At 50.6% G+C, this 15,112-nt stretch overlaps 1 protein-coding gene across 3 annotated transcripts; it reads right to left on the bottom strand.

The window, feature by feature from the left end:
* Positions 1-4,218: 4,218 nt before the first annotated feature.
* Positions 4,219-12,285, bottom strand: LAIR1 (leukocyte associated immunoglobulin like receptor 1). Of its 3 annotated transcripts, XM_038527876.1 has the most exons (9): positions 12,131-12,283; positions 11,737-11,772; positions 9,200-9,481; positions 6,227-6,265; positions 5,863-5,973; positions 5,746-5,788; positions 5,622-5,659; positions 5,398-5,450; positions 4,219-4,906 (listed from the first exon to the last, which is right to left on the bottom strand). In XM_038527876.1, the coding sequence occupies exons 1-9, from the start codon at positions 12,162-12,164 to the stop codon at positions 4,760-4,762; spliced, it is 783 nt and encodes a 260-aa protein (XP_038383804.1). In that variant the 5' UTR covers positions 12,165-12,283; the 3' UTR covers positions 4,219-4,759. The 3 variants fall into 3 exon arrangements, with proteins under 3 accessions (XP_038383804.1, XP_038383806.1, XP_038383805.1); XM_038527878.1 differs by lacking the exon at positions 5,863-5,973 and having other exon boundaries at positions 12,131-12,285; XM_038527877.1 differs by lacking the exon at positions 11,737-11,772 and having other exon boundaries at positions 12,131-12,274.
* Positions 12,286-15,112: the final 2,827 nt, after the last annotated feature.

The raw sequence follows: 15,112 nt of genomic DNA, 5'->3' as shown, positions 1-15,112 counted from the left end.
GGAGCCTAGGAACCCCGAGAGGAGGGGCGCCCGGGAAGCAGTGGGCAGGAGGGCTGGCCTGATGGTGCAGGTCAGACCTGGAGACAGAGCTGGGACACACAGAGGGGCAGACGCTGGAGAGGCAGGAGGCATGGCCGCTGCACCGCTGCACTCACTACCCAGGATGGGCTCCGAGGGCGCACGGCCCGAGGGCAGTGCCAGGTCACCTTGGACTCCAGCCTGAACCTCAGCGCCCTGGGAGTGTCCCCCCTGAGACCCTGGGGTCGAGGCTCCCTTGGGAGACCTCCTGGCTCCATCCCTGTGCTCCCTGTTGGCTCCTGCTCTGGCTGTACCAAGCTTCTGCCAGAATCACCACCAGGATCAGCAGGACCATACCAGCCAGGCTCAGGGGGACACAGTTCCCCACCGTGTAATTTGTGTAATTTGGGGAGGGGGTTGCTGGAAGCACAAGGGCAGGAGAGTCACTCACATGTAGGTAAGACCCAACCCAGCCCAGGACCACTGGGACTGGGTGCCAGGACCTGACCCCACCCAGCATGCCCTTGGGCACATTCCCAGGTGACTCAGCTGTCTGGGACCCCCTTCCGTGGGTGGGGGGCTGCTAGGAGTCAGAAAGCAATGATGAATGCTTGGGCCTGACTTGGTGCATTTGAGCTTTCTCCTCATGACCAACACCACCCTTGACTTTCACTCCCCAGGTCATGGGTTTAGGGCCAGAGTGTGCAGACTCAGCGGGGACAGGAGGGATGGGTGATCAACAGTCTGAGTCTGGGGCTGCCTACTCGGGGCCCAGGGGGCCTTTCACAGTCATGACCTCATTTCTTCCCCCACAAGGCGGAGGAGCAGTGCATGTCCCTATCAGGAGGACACACCACCTCAGTGCCTGGCACAGAGTCCCCTCAGCTCCGTTGGTGTGGGAGCTGGGAGGACATGGGAAGCCCCGGCACTCGGCACTATGCACTTGGGGGAAGTCCACCCTGCCCCACTCAGACCACGGCTGCCTGCAAGCAAGGCACATGCCCTGGGGCCCCACAGATCCTGGCCCCGTCCAGGAAAGGACAGTTTAACACTATCCTGAGTGAGAGGGCTCAGTCTCTGGAAGCCCATTCCCCACCCAGCCCCCATGCCAAGCTCTGTGCCTCCCCGACCAATGCTGGGACTGAGCGTCCAGGCCATTCGTATGTCCAGATGAGACCAGGGCTCCGGGACCTAACGCCACCAGGTGGAAGGCAGAGGGACAGGCGTGCAGAGGGAGAGAGGGAGTAGAGGGCCTGAAGAGGCCAGGAGGGCAGAGGAGCCTGTGAACAGGGGATGCGGCAGGGAACAGGGTCCAGGGAGCTGGGGGCAAACCTGAGGGCAGAGGTGAGATGTCCTCCCCGGTCACCACCAGCTGCAGTTCCTTGCTGCGGTCAGACCAGGTGCTGTCTTTATTATAGAGGCAGCGATAGAGCCCCGCAGTTGCCATGGGGATGGGGAATCCGGCCTGCGTCTCTAGCACTGGGTCGCTCACAGATTAAGTAGAGCACTTCCCTCCTTCTCCAGGTGGAGTGTCTCAGCCCCAGCAGGGCCCTGGCACACGATGGCCACGGGCTGCCCCCGGGGAATCTCAGAGCCCGGCTCGGCCCAGATGGAGGGTCTGGGCAGGACCCCTAGGAGGGAAGCCGACTGGGCTCTCAGGGTCCGTTCTGAAGACAGCCTGTCCTTCCCTGGGAGGTGGGAGGGAGGTCATACAGACGGCTCCTGCCCTCAACATCTGGGCTCTCTGTCACTGTTCAACAGAGCATCACAGGTTAATACTGAGAACTCCAGATCTGCTCTGTGCAGCCCTGTGACCATGTCTGTGAAATGACACAGAGGAGCCTGGTGGTAGGATTCCCGGGACGGCAGCTTAAAGGATGGCAGTTAAGCCTGGAGGGCCTTTTCCTCATTTCTGCCTCTCTCTACCTTCCAATCTGCAAGCACATGCAATGGCTGGAGCTCTGGCAGCCACCTTGCATCAAAAGGTGGAGTTAGGATGTGGAGAAAGGGGAGTCCTCTTGCACTGTTGGTAGGAATGTGAACTGGTGCAGCCACTGCGTAAAACAGCGTGGAGGTTTCTCAAAGAGTTAAAAGTAGATCTGCCCTTCGACCCAGCAATTGCACTGCTGGGTATTTACCCCAAAGTAACAGATGTAGTGAAATGCCGGGACACCTTCACCCCAATGTTCATAGCAGCAATGTCCACAATAGCCAAACTGTGGAAGGAGCCTCAATGTCCTTTGTCAGATGAATGGATAAAGAAGCTGTGGTATATATTTACAATGGACTTTACTCAACCATTAGAAAGGATGAATACCCACCATTTGCTTAATGTGGATGGAACTGGAGGGTTCCATCAAATTCATTATGCTGAGTGAAATAAGTCAATCAGAGAAGGACAATTGTCACATGGTTTCACTCATATGTGGAATATAAGAAATAGTGAAAGGGATTATAAGGGAAAGGAGGAAAATGAGTGGGAAAAATTAGAGAGACAAACCATGAGAGACTCCTAACTCTGGGAAACAAACAAAGGGTTGCAGAGGTGCGTGGGGAGATGGGGCAACTGGATGACGGGCACTGAGGAGGGCACTTGATGGGATGAGCACTGGGTGTTATACAATATGTTGGCAAATTGAACTTCAATTAAAAAAAAGGGAGAGTATGCACAGGCCAGGCTGGGGAGCAGCTCCCACCACCCCTGCGCACACACTGTTGGACAGTCCCTGTTCCAGGACACACCTAGCTGTGAGGGAGGCTGGAAAGACAGTGACACGGAGAGCCCAGAAGGGAGGGTATCGTGCTGGTGAGCAACCACAGCACCACACAGGGGTCACCTGTCGCTGTGGGCACCTGATCTCCAATCTCCATAGTCTCCTATCTGACCTCCTCTTAGGTGGAGGTTCTAGGGGCAGGGGAAATCAGACATCCACCATTTTGCTGACTAGTGGGAGATGAACTTGTTCATGTGCTGCCTTACACGTTACCTTACCTCATATGACAAAGGGGTTCTTTACTGTTGTCAGTGAGTTAAGGATTTTGAGATGGGAGATGATCCCGGATTGTCCAGTGGTCCCAGTGTAATCACGAGGATCAGAGACAGGGGAAGGAGGTGTCACAGAAACAGAAGTCCTAATCAGAGCGGGACGTGAAGAAGTCATAGAGCTCCCTGAGGATGAAAAGAGGGCCACAGAGGAAGGGATGCAGGAGCCTCTAGAAGCCAGAAAAGGTAACCAAATGGACTCTCCTTTGAGCCTCCAGAAGGAACGTGGCTCTGTGGACACCTTGATTTGGGACCCAAAGAAATTGATTTCAGACTCCTGACATGCAGAACTGAAGATAATAATTGTGTTGTCCGAACCCACTAGGAGTGTGGTCACCCGTTATAGCAGCTGCAGGAAGCTGATACCCCTCACTTTACATGGAGGAGTTGCTGTAAGCCTGTTAGGAAGAATGATGTCCAATCCCAAATTTGAAAGAGCATTAGCTGAGTGACATGAGAGAGTGAAAATCAACGAAAGACAAGGTCTTAGAGCTGGACGGTCCTGTTGTTTTGGAAAATGCAGGGCAGCCAGTGTGGATGAGTCTGGAGTAGGGATGGGAAGCAGAAAGCTGCCACATTCCTTCGCGTGGACTGAACACCTCAGGAGCCCTCCCTGTGCAATCACGGCCTCACGAACTCCCTCATACTGTCCATATATAATGTCTAGTAGCCTGCGTGCATGTGTGTATGCATTTGCAATATGTGCATATGTGCAGATGTGTGTCTGTGTGTACAGTGTGTGCATGGGTACATTTGTGGGCATGGGCATATGTGCAGGTGTATGTGTCTGTGGGTACATTGCATGGGTGTATTTGTGGGCATGGGGGGTGTCTGTGTGTATATGTGTGCACGGGTACATTTGTGAACATGTGCCTGTGTAGGTGTGTCTGTGTGTACATTGGTGGGCATGTGCATGTGCAGGGGTGTGTGTCTGTGTGTATGTGAGTGCATGCATGCATTTGTGGGCATGTGTGGGGCTGTATCATCTGCGCTTTTACTCAGGCACACGTCCCCTCAGACATCTCCCTCATTCATCCCTAGGACACTCGTCCAGAAAACACTGATGCATTCTTTGTCTTGTTTTCTGCTCAAAACTCTGAGCAGAGACTGGGACCGAGTTACCTGTGTACTCTGGTTCCTTGCACAGGACTGCTGCAGAGTGGGCCTGTGAAAACTTTTATTGATGAACAAAGAGAAGCATAGTGCAGGAAACAGTGTCTCAGATATTAGCTGCGCAAGTATAGTCCCAGTTCAAGATCAACTAACCAAACTCTGGAAAGTCTTTAGAGCCAGCTGAGTGGAAAATTAAAACGGAGCCTCTAGGGGCAGTTGGGGATACACAGGACACAACTGGAATCATCTGTGGGACTGCAAGACCATAGCTGGGTCTCTGGAAACAGCCAAGTGACTATAGCTGGGTCTCTGGAAACTACTAGGAATCTGTAGCTGGGTCTTTGGAAATAAATGCTACAGGCTCTCTCCAAGGATCTAGTTGATGTCAGGAGGGACCACATGGCTAATGAATCTTCTAAATGTTGACTAGAAGCCTCCTGACACTGGCCTTGCCTCCAGGATCTCTGACTGTATGGCTTTCCAGAAAGGGATGATTCCATTGGGAAGTCCTCCAAATGGCCACTTCATGTTTTTGCAGGAATGACGCCCCATGCGTCTAGGAGCAGAGGCGAGGTGGGCATGGAGTCAGTGTCTGGCAAGGGCTGCATATGTACTGGACTCAGCCATGGGCTCCACAGACTGTGGGGATGTGGCTGGAGCTGTCCTCTGTGTGAGGATGTGGTGGTCCAGCTGAGCATATGTCACGTCCTGGGGGCCTCCTGCAGTAGGGGTCTGAGAGAGAGAGACCCAGGTGAGAAGGTAGGGGACTGTGGGAAGGGAAGACTAACTAGTAGCCAGCCTCCATGTGACCCCCATGATCCCACCTCCTGGGATCACCCCTGTTTAGCTCCTTCCCACTTAGGATCAGGGCTAGACTGTGTGACCAGTAGGCTATGGCAGAATGAGGGCATGCCACAAAAGATAATGTGGCTTCGGCCCCTCCCTCTCTGTGACCTCTCTCTGGGGAGCTGCCATGGAGAAGCCCCAGTGGGGGGGAACGGAGGGCCCTGCCAGTCAGTCAGGGGTGCCATACTGGAAGTGGATCTTCCAGCCCTAGGTGAGCTGATGCGGCCCTGGTCCACATCTTCACAGCCACCTCCAAAAAGACCCTGAGCCAGAACTACCCCGCTAACCTGGTTCCAAATTGCTGAGCAAACAAATGGAGATAACTTTGTTAAGCCTCATTTATCATGCGGCAATGGATAATGCACACAAGGACTTACGGAGATGCTCCCTTCCCTGTCCCTCTCAGGAAGTCTGCTGATTGTAGCCAGATCTGGAGGGGAGAGAGAGACAAGGGGTCAGGTCTCTGGGGTGGGTCTCGGAAGGCAAATTTGCCCAAAAATTCATAGCTTCAGCTTTCAATATTATACTCCATCTGGAACATCCTAGAATGTTTCCAAACATTCCCCTCTCCCAGGCCTGTCCCTCCTCCCTGGCCTTTCACCTGGTGTCCTCTCTCGGATGTCAACAGCCGGGCTGACCCTGGAGGGAAAGAACAGTGAGTCCTGGGGGCCCGCGTGGAGGCAGAGGACTGGGAGAAGGTCCGGGGTCAGTCTCGGGGACCTTACCTCTCCTGGGTCCTCTGCTCCTCACCTTTGCTGCTGGAGGGCCCTGAGGACAATCAGGGGTATGAATTAAAAAGAAAGGTCTTCTTCCCAACACCCCGACCCTCCCCTGAGACCTACTGTGTTTTTTCTGTTGCTGACGATGGATGAAGATGTGGGCCAGCAGGAGGACACAAAGGAACAAGGCCACAGAGACCCCAATAAGAATATAAACATGCTCTGTTGACAGGCCTGGGGGAACAGGGAAGATGGAACCAGATTATCAGGACGTGCATTTATTGACCACCTACTGCATTACCGGGCATGTACACACCTAGGTATAAAATCTCTGAAGTGCATAATAGTCCTATGACATGAGAAGCATTATTCCAAAACCAGGGTCCTGAGTGCTGAAGTCCTCTGTCCCGGGGGCACTGGCAGAGCTGGACGATGACCAACACCAGAGTCCATTCCTTCCCCTTCCCCAAGGAGCACACTCACTCACCGAGACTGCTACTGTCATCCCAGGGCACCGGTGAGACTTCTAGGAAGGAGTAATGAAGCACACAGTCAGAAGGTCAGAGGCCTGAGCTGGACAGAGAAGGCTGAGTCTTCCCAAGCCAGCACCCCAAAGGGGGGCTCCTCTAGAACAGACCCATGGAACTTTGTACGAGGATGGACATGCTCTACATCGTGCTGTCGTATGATAACCTCACCGGACTACTTCCATTGAAATTTAAATTAAATACATTTAAAAGTGAGATCTTCAGCTGTGCTGGCCATTTTTCCTGGGCTCAGTGGCCACAACTGGGCTAATGACTTCTGGCGGGATGTGTGGGATGGTCCTGCCCTCCACCCTCCCCTCGGTTGCTTGCTTCTGGATGCCCATCCCACGTGCAAACATCCCCATTGCTGAGACTCCTGTTTCTCACAGCAGCCCCCATGGAGGGGGTGGAACTCTTTCTGTTTCTCACAGCCCCCCTTCTGTGAGCAACAGGCCGAGACTCCACGTCCTCCTGTGGCCTGATGCCAATCATTCCGCACCAGCATGGCCCTGGACTCTGCGCACGCACCACTCATCCATTTCACTCGTAGCCAAACCGAGGTGCTGCTGGGCTCCTCAGAGTGCACAGGGTTGAGCCCCCATGTCGCCTCTTCTGGACGGTGCTCCCTCCCTCCCGCTGCCTTAGAGGCTGAGTCCTCAATGTCTCCCCTCAATGCCTTGTCCTTGATGCATGGTGCAGGACCCTACCTGCTGTCATATATAATAAATATAAATATACATTTTAAATCTAGTGTTTTAGGGGATCCCTGGGTGGCTCAGTGGTTTAACGCCTGCCTTCCGCCCAGGGTGTGATCCTGGAATCCCGGGATCGAGTCCCACATCCGGTTCCCTGCATGGAGCCTGCTTCTCCCTCTGCCTGTGTCTCTGCCTCTATCTCTGAATAAATAACTAAATAAAAAATCTTTAAAAAATAAATTTTGTGTTTTAACTTATATATGTATAATTTAATTTAGATAATTTTAATTATATATAATGTAAAATCATTTTAATGTATAAACTATATATCTCAATTATATCTCAATCATACATATTTACTATTATAAGGTACGTATTTCTATTGACATTTACATGTATAAATGATAGCAATCCATGACATAGAATATAATGTATGACATTATATAATATGTAACACTGCACAGTATATTCATATGTAATAATATATTAATGTATTTTCTTACATTAATTATATTAGTTGTATATTTAATACATAATGTAAACATACATTCTAATACATTTAAATTATAGATCTGAAATTTTATATTGTAAGTTAATGTTTATATGGGTTAACTATATAGATACATTCTATTTAAATTATATATATAAAGTTTTATATATATACATATATATATAAACATTTCTAGTTCTCATTCTAGTTTTTTTTTTTTAATTTTTATTTATTTATTTATGATAGTCACACAGAGAGAGAGAGAGAGAGAGGCAGAGACATAGGCAGAGGGAGAAGCAGGCTCCATGCACTGGGAGCCCGACGTGGGATTCGATCCCGGGTCTCCAGGATCACGCCCTGGGCCAAAGGCAGGCGCCAAACCACTGCGCCACCCAGGGATCCCTCATTCTAGTTAATTTTCCCATTAAAATTTCGGACCACAAGGACCCTTTCCCTTATTTCCCCAAATAGATCCAGCGTTCAGCAGGTGGGTGTCTGGTGCCTACAAGGAAGTGAGAAGAAAACCCTGGGCAGCCCCGGTGGCGCAGCGGTTTAGCACCACCTGCAGCCCAGGGTGTGATCCTAGAGACCGAGATCAAGTCCCACATCGGGCTCCCTGCATGGAGCCTGCTTCTCCCTCTGCCTGTGTCTCTGCCTCTCTCTCTCTCTCTGAATAAATAAATTAAAAATCTTAAAAAAGAAGAAAACCATTCCTTCACGTTAGTAAGACCAGCACGTCTTCATGCTATCCCATTCAGCAGACCTGAGTGCCATGCCCTGCGTAAACCAACCCCTATATCCCTGAAACAGGGCTCCAGGGTCAGTACACTTACTGCCCCTTTGGCGCATAAGGAAATTGGGCCAGGTGTGATTTTGGTGATTCACCACCGGATATAGAGTCCCAAGGCAGGGCTGGAATCTCAATCCCTGCAGGAGCTGTGGAGCTTCTGCTCCGACCTTCAGTCTGCACAGCAATAGATGGGGCAGCAGGTGAGGCTGTGCACCCCCCACCCATCGGGTTCAGGGTTCTCCTAGAGGGGCTCTCTCTTCCTCTACCTGACCTAATGCCACTGTGGGGACATAACCATCAAGAGCCCTGGTCTCTCCCGCAGAGTCTGAGTTTGGAAGATGAGCTGTTAGTTTCTCTGTGCCTCTAGACCCAGGTTCCTTGCAGAGCTGCCAAGAGTAGGACCCTGCCCACAAGGGGGTGGCCACCACCTGAGGTCTGCCCCTCCCCCCCTTGGGCTGGTTCCACCCCTTCAGAGCTTTGTGCCTTTGGGCATGAAACCTGCAAGGCTTTGCACATTAGAGGAGTTGGGGGGGAGCTCTCAGAGGTCGGAGAGTGCCTCCCACATCCTGTGCTACTAGCATTGACTGCTTTCACAGCACTTGGCACAAGTAGTTCAACCAGTTAGTGGTGCCCTGCAGGTGGCAGCCCCTCACTGTGGTCTCACCAGTCCCTAACCCAAGCCTAGGGGGGTGGAGGCTGGGCCTGCAGCCCGATTGCCAGCATAGAGCACCCCCCCAGCAATGTCCCCAAGCATTGTTACTCACCAGCTGAAGAATAGATGTGTGTGTGTGTTGTGGGGGGTCCTCTGTGACCAGGGCAGAAGGACCGATGCTAGGTGGACACCCCCAGGGTCTATCCCACTCCTGGCCTCTCTGTACCCTGAGCACCCATCCGAAGGCCACATCCGGCCATCACTCAGGCCCAGAGAAATCTGAGGGCAGAGGTGAGATGTCCTCACCTGTCACCACCAGCTGCAGTTCCTTGCTGCGGTCAGACCAGGTGCCGTCTTTATTATAGAGGCAGCGATAGCGCCGGGCAGTGTCTTCACCCACCGCAGGGATGGGGAATCTGGCCTGCGTCTCATGTTGTGGGTTCCTCACATCTTTATGTAGAGCACTTCCCTCCTTCTCCAGGCGGAATGTCTCAGCCCCAGCAGGGCCCTGGCACACGATGGTCACCGGCTGCCCCCGGGGAATCTCAGAGCTCGGCTGGGCCCAGATGGAGGGGCTGGGCAGGACCCCTAGGAGGGAAGCAGAGCAGGTTCTTGGGGTCCGTTCTGAGGAGACAGCCTGTCCTGTCCTGGGAGGTGGGAGGGAGGTCATACATACAGACGGCTCCTACCCGTGGCCACTTTCTGGGGCTGATGGGGGGTGGGGTGGGCTGGGACAGAAACAGTGGATGAAGATGACAGGCCATTTGTGGGAACAAGGTAAGCAGGAGTCTGGAGTTGTAGGAATGGCTCCGGACGGGCTAGCCTCAGCTAGGGGGCGCAATCTGCGAAGCACCAGCTGAAGTCCAGTGCGGGGTGTGCTGGGACACCAGTTCACCTGGTCCCACAGACCTCAGTGGATGAGGATTCCTGTCTGCAATGCAAGTCTTCTGTGGAGCACCCATCTCTGGGTTTGCTCTGTCTTTTCTACTTTCATTTCAGCCTTATTTCTTTTTTTTTTTATTTTTTTTATTTTTTTTTATTGGTGTTCAATTTACTAACATACAGAATAACACCCAGTGCCCGTCACCCATTCACTCCCACCCCCCGCCCTCCTCCCCTTCCACCACCCCTAGTTCGTTTCCCAGAGTTAGCAGTCTTTACGTTCTGTCTCCCTTTCTGATATTTCCCACACATTTCTTCTCCCTTCCCTTATTTTCCCTTTCACTATTATTTATATTCCCCAAATGAATGAGAACATATAATGTTTGTCCTTCTCCGACTGACTTACTTCACTCAGCATAATACCCTCCAGTTCCATCCACGTTGAAGCATCTGCATCACTTGCCATCAGGGAAATACAAATCAAAACCACAATGAGATACCACCTCACACCAGTGAGAATGGGGAAAATTAACAAGGCAGGAAACAACAAATGTTGGAGAGGATGCGGAGTAAAGGGAACCCTCATACACTGTTGGTGGGAATGTGAACTGGTGCAGCCACTCTGGAAAACTGTGTGGAGGTTCCTCAAACAGTTAAAAATAGATCAGCCTTATTTCTACTTCCTTGTTTGTAACGCTCCTAAAAACCCCCGTCTGCCTCAGCTAGGCTGGCGGTGGAGGAAGAGGGGTTTTGTAGTCCTGAAAACAGGAAGGCAGCATCAAAGTTACAAAATCCCTCAGGTGTTATGCTATATGTTGGCAAATTGAACTCCAATAAAAAGAAATAAAAAAAATCCCTCAGGAGGCAGGAGCTGAGAGAGATTCTTTGCTCATTTGTCTGCCTACTCTCTTTCTTTCTTTCTTTCTTTCTTTCTTTCTTTCTTTCTTTCTTTTCTTCTTTCTTCTTTCTTTCTCCTTCCTTCCTTCCTTCCTTCCTTCCTTCCTTCCTTCCTTCCTTCCTTCCTTCCTTCCTTCCTTCTACTGTATTTTAGCATCTATGTATCCATGTACAGATGCTCTCCATGTGCCACTGGTTCTACAAACATGAGAAACACACTCATGATCCCTGCCTTCTCGGGGCTGAGAGTATTGAGGGAGGACAGACACTCATCAAATACTTGTCTGAGTCCACAGATGCAGACTGTGATGCATGCCCTGGGGGTGAGTACGGGAATTGAGGGGTCCTCTTGGGGAGGTTGGAAGGACGAGGCATCTGAGCTAAGAGCAGAGTGTCCAGTGTGAAGCACGCACACTGAGTAGAGAGCAGCAGCCAGGGCATTTGACCTAAAAAAAATCAGTGTGTGAGGAGGTCCAGAGTTGAAGGGGAAATGGTGTTTTTTGAGAAAGAAAGATGAGGTATCTGGAGGTAAGTGAGCTGGACAGTGTGAGGATGGACAGATCTAGACCAAAGAGCAGTTCGTGGGTCTTATTTGATCTGAGCAGAGATGATGAAAGGACTCTAAAAATCTAATATTTTGCCCCAAATAGAAAAAAATATGAAAAATAAATTCCAAAAATGTGAGTGAAATTTTAAAATTATCCTTGAAAAATCAAGTCACTGGTGATGTGTTTTGTATCGAGGATGAAGTTGGGATCAAGGATGGTGTCTGGGACTTGGCACTTGACGACTCTGCTCTCTGCCAAGGGGATGCTGAGAGGGGGGTCTGGGCTTGTGTGGGAGAGCCCTGGGCTCAGCCTGGTCCTGCACAGTTCTAATTGTTTAGGGGGGTGGCTGTCGGAAGCACAGGTGGGGAATAGGGAGAGAGTTTGCAAGGGTCATACATTGGCGATTGTTTGCAATTTGGGGCAAATTTCAGGGCCTCCTCCCAGGCCCTCCCAGGGTCAGCACCATCCTGTCCAGAGCTGCCTTTGGGATGCAAAGAGGATGAGGAGGAGACTCACCCTGCTGTGCGTGGAGCCCTCCACCCAGGCAGAGCGCTGAAAGAGAGGATCTGGTGAGAGAGAGACCACTCCCAGTTCCATCAGGGGCCACCCCAGTCCATCTTCTTGCTCTGAAATAGTCTCAAGACAAGCCCCCGGCCCCCTCTTCCAAATAGGTGCTTCTCTCCCCCAGCCCCTCTGGAGTCTGAATTAATCTCTGTTCTAGAACTGAACCCACATGGTCTGACCTAGGTTGTCTGGGGCAGGAGGTAGGGTGTTGACCTACTTCACTCCCCCAGGATCCTGGAGTCTTCTGGACTGGGGGCAGGACTGGGAAGGGAAGCAGGCCCCCTCCCCAAATCTTCTGCCCACTCACGCTGTCCCCCTAACCCTTTATTTCCATTTCAGGACTCACTGAGGGCCAGGAAGGTGGTCACATGGGGAAACATGCCGAGATCCCTGCAGCCTGCACCGTCCTGGAGCCACTGGGTAGGATAGAGCCTGCAGCCGACACGGGGACAGGATGTGTCAGCTGAGGCATGTTATGGAGTTTCTACATCAGCAGTCCCCCACAAAGAGGAAGCATGTTCCCCTGTCCTTCCCACTTGTCCCACTATGAGACAGAGCGAGGGTTTTGGCCTCCAAAAGATGCCTCTTCCTTCATGCTTGGATGAGGCTGAACTCACCCCCAGATGAACCCCTGAGGGGAAAACCTAATTTTCAACCTCAGGGACCAGGCAGGACATGGCTGTGTACAAGAAAGTGACTTGAATATCTGTCCCAGCTCCAAAAAAAGACCATCTGTTCTTGGGCAAGACATTATGCCACTTTACACCAACATTTCCTCATATTTGAAATGGGAAGCCTAGAATCTTCCTCCCAGCATTGACTATCATAATATTCGTTAAATTCTCAGTCACATGTTGAGAACTTTAAAAATGTTATGCTAACACTACGTTCCCTTCCCATCTTCCCCCAGTGACATTGGAACCAGGGAAATGTAGGGTGCCCACGAGTATATGCAAAACCCTCAAGGGGTGGAATGGCCAGGACACAGACCTCAGGCGCGGGACCAGATGGGACACCCAGCAGTCTGCTGAAATAAAGAGCAGAACCGGGGTGGGGAGCACACTTATGCATCACAGAGCCCAAAAGGACAGGAACCCCGGCACAGATTCTTGTGTCCACCGCTCTGCCAACCTGGAAGAGCCATTTCTCCCAGGCATGGCCATGGGGCACACTGATGGTAGTGACACAGCAGTCATTGCTCACTAGTTCCCTCCTAACAGGAACCTAGAGCTGTTGGAGTGGCTCTGCTCTAAGCTTGGGGCTGGCAGGGTGGGAAATGAAGTTTGGGTGAAGGCAATCTGGCAATCCCATTTCCAGTAATTGATCCAGAGTGGGGCACATGACCAAGTATGGCCAATGATGCTGAGAGCAGAATATACCACAATAACTGGGAATCCTATTTCTCCCTTAAAAATGTAGGGTCTCAGGACACCTTTGCCCCTTTACTGCTGTTCTTCACTAGCAACTGTAGCATGACAATGTGATAAAGCAGTAGCAACCACCTTACAGCCATGAGGCAACAAGCTTGAACAAAACAGCAGACACAACTGGTGTAGGACAACATGAGGTCTAGAATCTGTAGATTGCTAAACCAACCCAAGGACCCCATCCCCCTGGAATTCTTTTTTTAAAAAAATTATTTATTTATTTATGAGAGACACAGAGAGAAAGGCAGAGACTTAGGCAGAGGGAGAAGCAGCCTCCCTGCAGGGAGTCTGATGCAGGACTTGATTCCAGGACCCTGGGATCACAACCTGAGCCGAAGTAAGACACTCAATCACTAAGCCACCCAGGTGCCCTTCTTCCTGGAATTCTTAATAAGTAAAATCCTAGGTTTTCTGTCAAAATATTGGATAAGATATTATGCTGTGTGAAGTAAGCCAGTCGGAGAAGGACAAACATTATATGTTCTCATTCATTTGGGGAATATAAATAATAGTGAAAGGGAATATAAGGGAAGGGGGAAGAAATGTGTGGGAAATATCAGAAAGGGAGACAGAACGTAAAGACTGCTAACTCTGGGAAACGAACTAGGGGTGGTAGAAGGGGAGGAGGGCGGGGGGTGGGGGTGAATGGGTGACGGGCACTGGGGGTTATTCTGTATGTTAGTAAATTGAATACCAATAAAAAATAAATTAACTTTAAAAAAATATTGGATAAGAATATGGACCAACACTCCATCTTCAATTATAACAATTATTTTTAAAAACCTAAAGCTGCTTGATATAATATTTTAAAGAATATTCTCAAGTGCCTTAAAGATATGAAAGCTATAGGGAGGCTAAATAGTCAGAAATTAAAGGAAGTTGGGATTCCCCAGAGTCAAGCTGGATGGCTGAACCTGGCTCTCACCTTGACGGTGATGAGGTAAGTCTTCTCTCCCTGGCCTCACAGATCCTGGAGGCTAAAGGCTAAAGCCCAGAGGTCACCCTGGTCGAGGAGTCTGGGGAGACTCTCCCTTTGCTAGGCCAGAATCTGAAGCTTCCATTTTATTGTAAGAGTGAACTGAAATTACTCACCCATCTCTAAGGGCTGTCAAGAATACGTGTTTTGAAACAGGAGGCCAAAACTGCTTGCTCTTGAAAAATGACCTACACCAGCCAGCCCCGCGAATCTGCACCTTCCTCATCTTTTTTCTCTGTGTGTGTTCCCCCTGGGATCTATTTGTCTCTCTGTCTCTGTCTCTGTCTCCTTCCCTCCTTCTTTCCCACTCCCTCTCCCCTGCGGGATCTATTCCTGGTGGCATTGCCTCCTTTCTCTGCAACTCTGGCTTGCTCACTAGCTGTCCTCAGCATCATGGCCTGGTCCCCTGCTTTGCTTTGCAATCCTTATTCCCTGGAGTAATGCCTCCCACGAACAAAATCCTCCCTGCTCCGTTTTTTGCATAGTCTTTTTTTTTTAAAGATTTTATTTATTTATTCATAGACACAGAAAGAGAGAGGCAGAGACACAGGTAGAGGGAGAAGCAGGCTCCATGCAGGGAGCCGGATGTGGGACTCGATCCCAGGATCACACCCCAGGCTGCAGGGGGCGCCAAACCGCTGCGCCACCGGGCTGCCCTTTTGCGTAGTCTTTATGAGTGATTTTTAATCAGCTTTATTTAGGCATGATCTCATAAAACAAACCGCATCCACAAATGTGTGCAATCCGATGCGCTCCGGCAGCTGTGAAACCACCATCATCATGAAGATTTCCGTTGCCACAAAGAGTCCTTGTAACCTCTCTGCCCTCCCAGCAACCACTGATCTTTTTTCTTTTTTTCCTCTTTTTGGAAAACATTCATTTGCTCCATAACATTTTTTAAACAAACGTCTTACCCTAAAATAAC

Source organism: Canis lupus, chromosome 1, assembly GCF_011100685.1.
Source record: "Canis lupus familiaris isolate Mischka breed German Shepherd chromosome 1, alternate assembly UU_Cfam_GSD_1.0, whole genome shotgun sequence".
Lineage (NCBI taxonomy): Eukaryota > Metazoa > Chordata > Mammalia > Carnivora > Canidae > Canis > Canis lupus.
The sequence above is the reverse complement of the archived record's forward strand: the minus strand, read 5'-3'. Positions and strand labels throughout refer to the sequence as shown.

Coding starts and splice junctions, on each gene's coding strand:
- LAIR1 (XM_038527876.1), bottom strand. CDS start 12,164: ATGTTTCCCCATGTGACCACCTTCCTGGCCCTCA. Junction 6,266..9,199: donor ACTGCAGCTGGTGGTGACAG/GTGAGGACATCT, acceptor ACTCCTTCCTAG/AAGTCTCACCGGTGCCCTGG. Junction 5,974..6,226: donor GGATGACAGTAGCAGTCTCG/GTGAGTGAGTGT, acceptor CTGTTCCCCCAG/GCCTGTCAACAGAGCATGTT.